General features: G+C 40.1%; 1 protein-coding gene across 9 annotated transcripts in view; it reads right to left on the bottom strand.

The window, feature by feature from the left end:
- The window catches only part of MEGF10 (multiple EGF like domains 10), a 320303-nt gene that overhangs the window by 58951 nt on the left and 247982 nt on the right, over positions 1-13370 (bottom strand). For all 9 annotated transcript variants that reach the window (XM_077911490.1, XM_077911492.1, XM_077911491.1 and 6 more), the window contains 3 exons: positions 7575-7821; positions 5900-6020; positions 1506-1642 (listed from right to left, as the gene is read on the bottom strand). In XM_077911490.1, the coding sequence (XP_077767616.1) occupies positions 1506-1642; positions 5900-6020; positions 7575-7821 (505 nt within the window). The remainder of the gene's footprint in view (positions 1-1505; positions 1643-5899; positions 6021-7574; positions 7822-13370) is intronic.

Here is a 13370-nt window from a genome sequence, read left to right as displayed (position 1 = left end):
TTTACTAAAAACCAGTAACATGAAACTACAATGGAGCCATTTTCAATAAAATCAGAAACAAGACAGGAATTTTCGCTTTGACCTCTATTTGTTAACTCTGATTTAGAGGTTTAAATTAATGCAATTATGTCAAAAAAATGAAGCAATTATTATAAACACTGAAAAGTAGATACAAATATGTTTTGTAGATGATGAAATAACTATAGTTTTTGCTAAAAATAATATTAGAATTAACTAAAAATTTTGATAGACAAGCTAAATAAAAAAAAAACTCGTAATTTTTTCTTTATCCTGACATAGCCAATTAGAAATAGAAATGAGATTTTCAACAAATTACTTATAAATTTAACAAGAAAGTACAAATTCTAAGTTGGGAGGTGGCAGGGGAGGGGGGAACCAGGCTATATGGTTATAAGGTATCTTATTAAAAGTCAAAAAATTAGATCAGAGTTTTGGAAAGAAAAAAAAAATGAGGGAAAAAGGTTGAAGAAATCTTTAGGTCACAGATATCACTAAAAAACAATGATAAATAAATAAATAAATAAATAAATAAATAAATAAATAAATAATTTGTTCAGTTCCTAGACATCACTCAAATTGATACTTGCTAGTATTAATACAGCTCAGGGAAATCACTCAACTATAAGAAGAACTAATGTTTGTAAGCTTCCTCACAGTTCTAACTGCTTTAATGTACTTACTGAATCCTGATAACAACCCAAAAGGACAGTAAAATTATTATTGGACTATTAATGATAAGGATGTTTCTAAGGACACAGTTTCCAAAAATCTTTGTTTTGAGCCAGTATAGTCCCTTACCTCTCCAGTCTTTTTTCTCTAATTTTACACACATACCCAATAAGCTTGGTTATCTGGTCTTTCAGGATTTAAGAGATGAAAGAGCAAATTACAAGGTGTAAGGTGAGCAAAGCTGTCTGGGGTAACCCTTTACTATCTAATGCAAAAAATGACAGCAGACGGAAGAGCCACATGAGCAGAGCCACGCATTCACTCTTTTTCACATGGGACTGGAGAGCCCTAGAAATCTCATTGGATCTTCCGCAGTCACCACTGCACAAGAAAATCACTGATATTCTTAATAGAATACTGAATCATAAGAAGGTAACGTTAAGCCCAACATACTTGCTAAAGATAACCCGGTACACATCCAATTTTGAAATAAATCTACCAAAAAGTGTTTAAGATATAGAAAGTTTCGGTCTTTGAAGTGGCTGTCCAACCACTTGCCTACTTAGCTGGATAGTTGATATTTTATTAATTTATTTTTTAATGCTTTATCCTCAATTCACCACCGTTGTCTATGGCTCACTTTCTACACACAGAGTTGGGAAAAAAATCTGTCAAATGCACTAATACTTTATAGATGCCTCTGGAATATTACAGAATAGTCACAGACATGTGGTAGCAAAGGTGTTCCCTGGGCTCTGCAAGCTTTCCTTTTACACCATTACGAACAGTCAGAGAAAGACAAGACTCTCCCTTACCGTTCCCCTGTGTATCCTGGACTGCAATGACATTGGCCTGTGGCAGCATCACACGTCCCTCCATTATGGCACTGACATTCTTGTGAACAGTTCTTTCCAAAGCGACCCTCGGGGCAAGGCTGACCACAGACTGTGCCCTGCATTCAAAGAGACTTAGAAAATTACATGGGCCTCCAGCCAGGGAAGGACCAAAGGGGGAGGGAAAGAAGAGACGAAACAGAAAGAGAGGAAGGCATAGGGGAACAGAGCTGCAAGGAAATTAGATGAAGGGGATTTTAGAACACATACAATCTGTTCATCATTGTAAAAATGTTCGACATTTTAAATGGTCTTCTTTACTCGGTCAGCCTATAGCTCAAGATACATTCAAAGATGGCAAAGTGATATTAAGAAACACCCATATTCAAAAACTGAAGTTTAAGATAGTTACATGAAATTATGATGGTAACCAAAGGATTTTATAAATCCTCCTAAGTGTTCTTCCCTGTGTGTATATGTCCAATAAGTCAACAATACTTATTGAGCACCCATTACATAAACCACAACATCTGGTGCAAATAGAATATCCAAATGTTTTACCATATGTTCTAAAGCAAATACATATTTTCATTGGTTTTATTTCTTATAAGGTAAAATGGAGCATAAGATGGAAATTTTGTATAACCAAATTAACGGTAACATCACCTAAGATATAATAGCCCTATAAGAATGAACCTAGACATTTTATTTCAGAAGAGAAACACTTTTATTTCCAGTAGGTTGAACAAAATTTGCTGGGCCAAGATCAATATTGAGGCTTATTTCCTGGGAAGAAAAATCAAGAGAGTAACTTGGACATGTCTCCTTACCCTAGAGGCTGTCCATCTTGTCAGGCACTGTCATTATATTTATTCCAATTCTATGTTAATAAGACTAAGTACCAATAAGTCAATGAAATACTCTATGATTTTCTACTTCACTTGGCTATATAACTTGGGCTTTTAGCTTATCATCTGTTTATTGGAGTTATTGTTAGAACAAACAACATATCCCAAATAACAGGGATTTAAACTGTTTTGTTTTGTTTTTTTTTAACTGTTGCAAGCTGTTGCTTTGTCCTCCTTCTCTCTAAAAAAAGGCAGACTGTGGGCATTCTGAAATTGGAGGCTAGTGAACACCAGATGGTTTTGTAAATGTTTATTCTGGATAGCGTAAGAAAATACATTTCCTCTAACTCCTGGCTACCCACAAAGGCAGTTGGTGTGCTAATTAAGTCTCCTCTGGTGGTTTCTAGCTATCTACAAACAAGGAAAGTTCTTCCACAGACTCTTGGAACTGAAAAAGCCTTTGAGAGATGATTCAAATCAATGCCTCACTGAGAATCATCTATGCGTCAGGCATAGAGCTAAGCTCTGAGAATCAAAGATAAGGTCACAACCTTTAATTAGTTCACAACACGGTGGGGGGAGGGGGTAGATGTAAAAATAGCTCTAATCCCTCCATTCTAGCACAACACATCAACAGGCCTGAAAAAATAGCATGCCAAGGGTCAACCTGTGGTAAGCAGGAGTTCTGGTGAAAATTTTCATTCTCTCAGGGGCTGACTCTACTCATATTTGGTAGTGGTCCCACAACAGCTTCAGAGATGCTGTTGAAATATTGTTTGTGAATAAAGATTAATGAGAGCAATAGCTTTAAGTGAGACATTATTCTTATGAATTGAAATACATATGTGTGTATGTGGTAAAGGAATATAAATTCATCTTCGAAAAGCACCTGGAATGACAGCACAAATAAAATGTTGGAGAAAGAAGTGTAAGTTAGATGCTCAGCTATGCAGATAGAGAAATGACCTGAAGCAATCAGTAAGAAATGACTATCAAGGTAACGAGCCCAGAGTATAGAGTAAGTGATGGAGGAAATGCTCCCCCGGGCTGATGGATCCATCCCAGTTACTGGGTCATAGTCCAAACCTGTGATTGCCACTATCCCACATCACATTCACCCCAATCAAGAAGAAGAAAGCTTCAGTTTCAAGATGAGGCAACTCTACGATGTCTATACAATAGTCCTAGCAGAGTATAATGCCTATAGCTCTCATCCAAACAACATGGAGTTCTCTGGACCCTGGAAACTCTGCTGCCCCAACAAAGTCCTTCCCTTGCCAAGGACAAAACAATGGTCAACATTGGCAAAAGGTTGCATGTAAGAAATAAAGAAGAGAAGGACTCAAACACAATTTAGTATCTCTACCTTGAGCAACTAAGAAAGAAATTTTAGTTTTTTCCTAAGAAACTAAGTTTTAACTAAGATTTTTAAAAATCTGAAAAGGAGTAGCCTTAAGAAAGGCTTGGGTGTATGACAAGTTTGCTTCTATTAACACTGACTTTGGTGGGTCTGCTTGAGCCATCTCAGTACTCCTCAATAGCTCCCTTTGTGTACCTCATCATCAGGCACTCAGTGAAAGGCCCCCTCACTCTGACTCCATTGTTTTATGGAGTTTCTCCAGGCTCTGCCTCTAGAACCAGACCTCGCTCGTGTCATCTGCTTACCTTTCTAACTTTCATCTTGGGTCTAATATTTCTTTTCCACCTGTCTCTGTGACCCTCATATCTTGAGCTCTCCCTTACTTCCTATGATTCTCACTGGGAGATAGTTTCCAGTTTTCTTTTGCTTCAGGACTACAAGGGCATTAGCAGACCCATTCATCCCAGGCCTGGTTCCTAAGGCTCCAGCTTGGGTGTAGCCCAGTCAGATGGTGGCTTCACGTCTAAAGGTCATCTAGGTTGGGGTGTCTAATAGGATAGTGACAAACAAACACATGTCTGGACCCAGGTGAGGGAAGGTCAAGATTTAGAAAAATCACATGATGACTGTTAAAGCTATGGATCTAGGTGAGATTTCCAGAGAAGATTTATAGTGAGAAAAGAGAAGGATAAGACTGAAACCTAGGAAGTATTGGAATAGAGTGGTATGGAGAAGAAGGCGTAGGAAAAGAGATCTTCAGTAAGAGAGAGAGGAAGGGGGGTCAGCACAGACATGGAGAGAAAGATTATAAAAGAGGGAGATGGATGAGCAACAGGGTCATACGCTTTGGTGAAGCCAAGCAGAATGAGAACAAAAGGGTCATCACTGAATATGGTAATTAAGAAGTTGGTTATGACCCTACAAACACAGCTTTGCTACAGCTCCTAGAGAAGTAAATTGCTCTCTTAAATTTTGTTTGTTAACAAAGGAAACAGACATTGGCCCTTTACTGCTGCACCTTTAAGCAGATGTATGCACAAACCAATACAGGTTAAGGATCAGTATCATTTCCTGGTTTCGGAGAAATGCGGTTAACAAGCCAGTGTTGACATTGAGTGTGTTGCATAACACCTTACCTGTGAGGTGCTACATGAAGAAAGTGTAACATGGTCAAAGTTTGGGAAAAGGGGTGAGTTACAGCTTCCTCTTAGATTTTCGTACTGAAACTTTGAGAAGCTCTGCAATACTTGGTAAATGTAGTTCACCTCAGTGTATCTCTGGATGGGCATGACCGCATAATTTTTTCACATAACGCTTACCCCATTGAAAATAATGTTCTCAAAGAACAATAGTGATGCACGGAACTTAATTATAAAAACAGTTATAGACATATATTATTCTATTGTGCTTTGCTTTATTGTGCTTCACAGATATATTGTGGGGTTTTTTTGTTGTTGTTGTTGTTTTTTAAACAAATTGAAGGACTGTGACAATCCTGCAGTAAGCATGTCCTTTGGTGCCATTTTTCTAACAACATGTATTCCTTTTGTGTACCTGAGTCATGGTAATTCTGGCTCAGAATTTTCAAGTATTTTTTAAAAATTTTAATTATTATTATGTTTGTCGCAGTGATCTGTTATCAGTGGTCTCTGATGTTTCTAATGTAACTGTTTTGGTATCTACACTGGTATTTTAGACATAATGTCATTGTACTCTTCATAGAATACAGTACCTTAGTAGTAAACAGCTTTTAGTGCACTAGTTAACCTAAAATTCATTTGGCTCACTTTATTGTGATATTCACTTTATTGCAGAGGACTGGAGCCAAACCCAAAGTATCTCCCAGGCAACCTATGTTTAGATACTTTCAGGGCTTAATATTGTCTGTCATATGTGAGATGAGGTTTTCCCTCTTCTTTGTCCTGAGGGAAAGTTCAGGACAGATGGCCACTATGTTTTACATGAGGACCTTTAGTGCACTTCAAGATTGAATCACCTTCTGCCTGAAAATGGACTTAAGGACTCCAGCTTTGAAAATAGTCAGCTATTTCCAGTTGTGCAATTTTTGACAATCAATGTAACTTTTCTTTGTACTAGAGTCTTCCATGTGCATTTTCACTTGAGTATCCTGGAACAGGTGGCTCTGGGAGGGAAGGAAGGAAGCTTACCAGCCAGCCCGAAGGGCAAGAGCATTCTCCGGTGACGTGATGACATATTCCTCCATTTTGGCAGGGACATCTCTGCTCGCACTGCGGACCGTGCTTGCCAGGGGGACAAAGGTCCTCACAGCTGAGGAATTGATGTGCAACAAAGGATACTGTTATTTACCCAAACTCGCAACCCTCAGGTTCACAGACACAACAGTGCCCAGGGCCCTAAAACAGGCAAGCTTTCTCTGCTCGATATTCTTCATTTGGTTAACATCAAAGCATTAATCATATTAGCTGGAAAACTCTTTGAGCGCTTGCCTAGACTTTTCCCTTCTTTGGGGGTATTTTCTAGTGAAATGATTTGAATTTGGAGAGAATGTATCCTATCTGAGAGTGCCAATGATGACTCTTCCCAGCCAAACACTCCTTGGGGACAGGGTCTCCCCATGTAACTATTAGAAAGCTCCTGTGTTGCATCCAAAGTCTGCTTTTGTTTGTAGGATTGTTCAATTCTCAGAGGAGATGGAAAGGTCTGCATATCCCCTCTTTTGTGCACAGATTCTTCATAATCAGTTTCCAGCATTTTCTTCTTGAGGCTGATCATTTTCCATGCCCTTAGCCCCCATCCTTTTCCTATGAATGAAGTCTCTTCTCTTAGCCTTTAATTGTCTTGTTTGCTCTCCTATAAAACTGCTCCAAGTTTTCCAAAGCTCTACTCAATTGTGTCCTTAATAAAAGCCCATAAAAGCAATATTAACAATTAAGTAGTTTGAGATGATCATTCATTCTTCTGGAACTCAGGGCTTTCTAGGCTAATGCGGTTTTTTTCTTTAGTTCTACTTTATAGCTGTTAATACTGTTGGCAGGAAGTATTTACCTAATCAGCTGCATTTTTTCAAGTTTTAGTTCTGTGATTTACAAGTGTAATTTTCTCAGTAAGGGAATGAGATTTTTCTCTTTCCTACCTCTCTTTTTTTTTTTTTTTTTTTTTTTTTGGCAAATTCTGCCTCTTTTTCTGTTTGCTAATACAAGCCAAAGGAAGAAATGTCCTTCACACAAAATAAAGTAGTGGAGGTTAAGAAGTTGCTTCAATAGTATCCAGAAAGAATTAAACTATTTCTGTGCACATATCCTACACAAATGTGATACGTTTCATTGATGGTCACAAAGCAACATATGTAGCTACTGGTATTAAGTAACCTAGTTAACCTTTCATCATGGACTATTTCTAACATCTTCCCCTTTTTCTCTTTCCTATGGCACTGAACCCACCCAACTTTAACCAGTTAATTAGTTGCCACACACACAGAGCAGAATAACATGGCCTGTTAACAGTTAGCAATGTAACATAAATGCAACTGTGGGGGAATCCAAGCAGAACCTCAAATCTGCCTCTAATGACTCCCAAATATTACCACTCAATGAAACATCCTGGTCCTCTCTATCTCCGCCCTGCCAAAAGGAGAACATGAAACCTGGCCCTTAGACTATGGTTGGAGTCTGATGTTCAAGGGTCAAACAGCAGGAGCATCTCTTGGCTGTCACTGCTGATCATCCCCTCTGTGCCAGAGCCCCACCCTCTCAGAGACTTCAGGCAGCAAGGAAACAAAAGCCTAGGAATCTGACAGTGGCAGCAGCATGGATGGAGAAGGTGAGCGGACTTTGCCATGCTGCTAAGCAGCATGTCACTTACAAGGCTCCAGTGTACCCTGGTGGGCAGCGGCATTCCCCTGTGACGTGGTCGCAGGTGGCTCCATTCTGACACTGGCATCTCTGGTGACAGTCATTACCGTAGGTGCCCTGCTCACAGCGGTCCTCACAACGCCAGCCCCGGAAACCTGCAGCGCAGTGGCAAGCCCCCGTGATGGGGTTGCACAGGGCCCCGTTCTTGCACTGGCACCGGCTGCTGCAATGGGGCCCCCAGTGATCACCATCACAGGCTGCAGGGAGAGATACAATGGAGGGCATCAGAGTATGGATGCAGGCAATAGCAAGCTCTTCAGAACCAACTTGCCTTTGCCCTTGACTAGAATGGCTTGGCGTGCCAGGGTGGCTGAGTGGGTTAAGCACCCACTTTCAGCTCTGGTCATGATCTCCGGGTCCTGGGTCCTGGGATTGAGCCCTGTGTTGGGCTTGGGCAGAGTGGAGGTGGTTTGCTTCTCCCTCTCCCCTGCTCAGGCTCACTCTCTCTCTCTCTAAAATAAATAAATAAAATCTTTTTTAAAAATCTTAAAAAAAAAAAAAAAAAAAGATGGCTTGATGATCCCTTCATCACCATTCCTTAGCTGGACATTGGGCTCTGGTACCAACCCATGGCAATGCTTCATAAATGTGTTCAGCACTAAGTGAGCCACTTCTAGTCACTCCATTGCTTGCTTAAGCAGTGCTACCATTCTCCAGCTTCATGCCTTGCTGAGTCTTGTTTCCTGCATCTGGAGTGCTGAGTTTGATGTGGCTAGAGTAATTGGCTACTGGAGGATGTAAGCAGTGTGGGGGGTGGGGGAGAAGAGGCCAGCTACCCAGATGGGAAGGTTCAGCTCAGCTCAGGGGAGGGCTTTAACACACTAAGGAGTTGGATTGCATCTTGTGAATAAAGGATTGGTCTGATAGGATTTTTTAAAATATTTTATTTATTTATTCACGAGAGAGTCAGAGACACAGGCAGAGGGAGAAGCAGGTTCCCTGTGGGGAGCCCAATGTGGGACTTGATCCCAAGACCCCAGGATCGTGACCCAAGTTAAAGGCAGAGACACTCAACCACTGAGCTACTCAGGTGCCCTGGTCTGAAAGGATTTTAAACAATTAGGAACAATGCAAATTTGCATTCCTAGTAAGGTCAGCTGGCTACAGTCTGAGGAAGAGGCAGGAAGGAGCTCACAGCAAGAGGCAGGAAGACTTGCCAAGAAAAATGGCAGCAGGTAAGACAATAGGGGAGGGCAGCCCTGGTGGCGCAGCGGTTTAGCACCGCCTGCAGCCCAGGGCGTGATCCTGGAGACCCGGATTGAGTCCCACGTCAGGCTCTCTGCATGGAGCCTGCTTCTGCCTGTGCCTTTGCCTCTCTCTCTCTCTCTCTGTCTCTGTCTCTATGAACAAATAAATAAATCTTTAAAAAGAAAAAAAAAGACAATAGGGGAGACTCAGGGGCCTGAGCTCAGGCAGTGATGGGGAAGACCAAGAGGGGTCCTACAGGCTGATCTACTGCAGCATGGACTGACCCTGCTAGGGGTCTAGGCCAGAGCAAGCCAAAGACTCCCTATCTGCTTTCATGGTATCAGTCAAAAGACATGTGGATTGGGAGGTCATCGGAAAAAAAAACAGAAAATAATTGAGTCGAATATTGAAATTCACTGACTTCCCAACAATAGGCATAATCTCAGGTTGTGAGATCCAGCCTTGTGTGGCAGTTGGCACTTCTCCCTCCCCTCTCCCCTCCTCCCCTCCCCTTTACCTCCTCACAAAGGTAGGAACTCAAGCACTCTTACTCCCTCCCCCAAAAAACAAAAACAAAAACAAATGACAACAGGCATATGAAACCAGGTAAGATGGTAATAGAAAACATCATTTGAGAGATAGAGTTAAAAGTATAGTTCCAAAGAAAAGGAAGAGTGGCTGCAATTCAAGTTGATAAGCAGGAATAGGGGAGCAGGAAAGGAAAAATCCTCAATCCCAAACATTCTAAAAATTATAAAGGGTGATGATAAGCAAAACCAACCCTTAATATTCATTGCCTAGCTAGCGGCATATTTATTTATTAATTAGATGCTATAAAAATCATTAGGGAAGATGCGCTGTGCCTGGAGCTCTTAGGATAAACTGCTTTTATGATTTAAAAAATAGTCTCCCGTCATAAAAATTTTGTAACTTCAATAGATCCAGATAAACTATTGAAAAAAAAGAAAGAATAAATGAATGAAAGAAAAGAAAAAGAAAGAATAAATGAATGAAAGAAAAGAAAAAGAAAGAAAGAAAACCAGACACATAACAAACAACTTATTAGACATGCAGGATTCATCTCCCAACATTAGAACCTACCTTCCTTTTCATAATATCAAAAGGTTTAAATGAATAATTTTGTTTTAAGTCAGTATGGCTTTGTTCTCCTTAGTACTTTAACAAACATACTTTAACACAATTAAAAACAATGAGAGGATTACAGAAGCTAAAGCAGATGAAGAAAGCAATTACCTAAGAACTCACAATCTTCTTAAACAGAATAAGATTAGGTAGTAGTTCTGAGATTTAAGCCTAATTGTTATTCATATAGTTGCTTCTTTTATTGCCTATGGATATGGTCAAAGCATTTTTTTTTTCAATTACAACTCCTTCAATCTAGGATATATCCTTTGGGAGAAAAAAAACAGAGTATGTTTCTTTAAATGCCCTCAGGTACCCAAAAACAGAAGAATTTCTCCTGTGTTTAAGGTAAGCCCAAATAAATTAAATAGTCCTTTGTAACTTGTTCCCTGGTTCATCAGTCCTAAGAGGAAGGAAAATCTTCATTCCATTTAAGCTAAATCTGTTATCCTAGAATCTGATCCTTTTTTTCTCCTGTGCTTCTCATGGTGTATCTGATGTGGTTCATCACTGTTCTCTGTATTATACAAGATCTTATTCTTGAAACGTGAATGCATCCTTGACCCTGCTCCTTGCAGGCTAGATTCTCCTTGCAGTACTTTTACTTAATTTTTAGAAGTCTATTCAATTTCACTCATTTTCTTTGCTGAACCTTCTTGAAAGTTTCCATATCCCTCTCGACTTCTGCGAACCTAAGATACTAAATGAAATACTCATTTTTTGTAGTGTATCATGGAGGATTAACTGATTGACACAAAACAAAATTTTAGCTAATAAAACTACCTTGATAAGGACATCCAGATCATGTCAGAAGCATTTAGAAAGAAACAAGTGTGGTGGGTTAGAGTTCTTTTTCCCCACTGTGACACTGGGATAAGGGTTGACTGGTACACAGACACTTTACAGAATATGTTTTACAGTATCAGGAGAGCAGTAGGAAGAAGTCAAGGTATCAGGGGACAGAACTGGTCTCTCTACTTCCTTGTGACCCATTTCCACATCACATTCAACACCTTCTCTTCCAGAAGAGCAGTCAGGCAGAGACCACTTCTATTTTCTTGAAGTTAGACAAATGCAAAAGAAAAAAAACCAAAACACAAAAACCCTTAGGATACCTCCTCAGGACAGAAACAAGTTCATAGCAGAAATTGATAACTATCAGCATCAAAGAAAGTGTTTCAGGCTCTTAGGGAGATATTATAGCGGCCGACATGGTTAATTTCCTGGCCATATCTAAGCACTGTGGCATGCTTTGAAGTGACAGCTTCTCTCCTTGGGGCTGTGTTTCCCTAAGAGGCCACTGATACATGGGCCTCACATCGTGAATACCAGGCATCAACATAAGCTACGCCAAGGGAAAAATCCACATACAAAAGTGTATAGACAAATAAGCAGGAAGTAGAACAAGTGGGACACAGAAGCCTGGCTTGAATCTAGGCATCACTGTGACTTCCTTTCCTTTTTTCATTTGTCATATTTAACTACTGCAACACATCCCTTTTTACAGCTTATCACACAAAAGCCTGTTTACTACAAACACAAGAGTATGTTGACTATCTAGACAAGATGCAGAATTTGTTCTTTTTGAACACCAAGCTTGACCAGTTATCCCGAATTCACGTACTGTGTTTGGAAAGACAGTGTGGAGACTCTGAAGTCAAATCACTTCACATCTTTTACTTAACACCTCACTCTAATCTCAAGGGGCAAGTATTTCACTCCTGAAGAAAAAGTGCCTGAATTGGTTACTGTCACTGGCAACTTAAAAGTAGTTTACATTAAAATGGCAAGAGCTTGAATCTTCTAATAGGAAAAGATATATATGAACCAACCTTTGTTTCAGATTAAACTGAAAAGAACTCTAGTGCACATAAGGGATTCATTTTCAGCTTCTGGTTGCATCTCTTGTTGAGTTGTGCTAACTGTTAGAAATGGACTCTCGGTGCAGCATATCCAGATTCATGCAGCTATTTCAGGGGACAGATTAATGAGGGTCTCAGGCAGCACAGACAGTGTGCTCTAATAAGCTCTCACAATCAGATGGAAATAAGAGGAAGTTTAAACTACTGTGTAGTATCAGAAGTATAGGGTTCATGCTACAACCCTTAGTGACAACTAGTGGAGCACTGGATCCTCACAAGACAATGGACTCACCTCGGAGCCCTTATACCTACAACGTTCAGTGACACCAGTAAGCACAAGTTACAACAATGGGTAGGTACTGAATTTACTCAGTTTTATGTGTCAGCCATAGTATGAGGCTTAGAGTTCAAAGGAAAATGGCAGAATGCCTGCTTCTAGAAGCTTATAGGTTAAGGCAGAGGCCTTAAGTAATTAGACAATAAAACACCCTGAGCAGTAGGGTAAGGATATGGAAAGGTATAACAGAAAACACCAGGATGAACCCTAACCAGGGTTGTTGAGTTGTGCAAGGCTTTCCACATAAAATGATGTCTAAGCTGAGACCTAGAGGCAAAGTGTGCCCTATTTAGGTAATGGGTGGAGGATTTGTAAGTAGAAGGAGGAGCTCCTGAAAGTGAGGGAAGTTGCAGGAGGTACTGCATTCAGAGAAAATGATACATAAAACAGAAGGCTTTGAAATGCCCATGAATGCCTTCTTCTATTGCATCATGGCCACTATCCTCTTCCTGTGCATAACAAAAGAAGTCAGTATAGAAATGAGTAGACATGGAGTGATGTCAGACATGCCCTCCCCCTCCTGCAGTCCTCCCCAGTCTTCCAAGCTCAGCTCAGAAACCTTCTCTGTCCATCAGGTACATTTTTTTCAGATCCGATCTCAGATGCTCTCTGAAAAAGACATCAGTATATATTTTCCACGACACTCCTCTTGCACTCAGATCACAATTTCTATATACACGTGCCTTGTTCCCGATCAAATAAAACTGAATTTCACAGGTGTTAAGACATACTGACAGCCTTTCTTGATCTCAGTTGTTCTAGACCAAAATTTTAATCCCATAGAGTCACAGGAGCCACCTTGTTGACTTTGATGGTGAGAAGCATTCTGATTTCAGGGATATTAAACTGAGAAAGAACTGTGCACCCCCAGTCATAAAGTAGGGTAACAACAATGATGAGCTTGATATGTACAGGGATAATGTTAACCGCTTTCTTTTAATGAAAACCAGCACTTTTAGGCACTTCTATGGGAAAGTGGATTACCACATCTGTTTTAGACTTTACTCTGGACTAGTGTACCAAAAGCTCTTTAGTCATAAATTCCTCTTTTGAGATTTTTCCAAAACGAAGAAGCATACAGGGGTAAATGCAGTGACAATTCACAATAGTTATCTTGTTAAAATATTTACACTGTGCGCATAGACATCCATCTAAGCACCTGAAATAGAGGAACTCTCACAATGGCCCTGGGAAGTAGCTAGTATTGTATTCCTTT

Source organism: Canis aureus, chromosome 10 (genome assembly GCF_053574225.1).
Source record: "Canis aureus isolate CA01 chromosome 10, VMU_Caureus_v.1.0, whole genome shotgun sequence".
Taxonomy (NCBI): domain Eukaryota; kingdom Metazoa; phylum Chordata; class Mammalia; order Carnivora; family Canidae; genus Canis; species Canis aureus.
The sequence above is the reverse complement of the archived record's forward strand: the minus strand, read 5'-3'. Positions and strand labels throughout refer to the sequence as shown.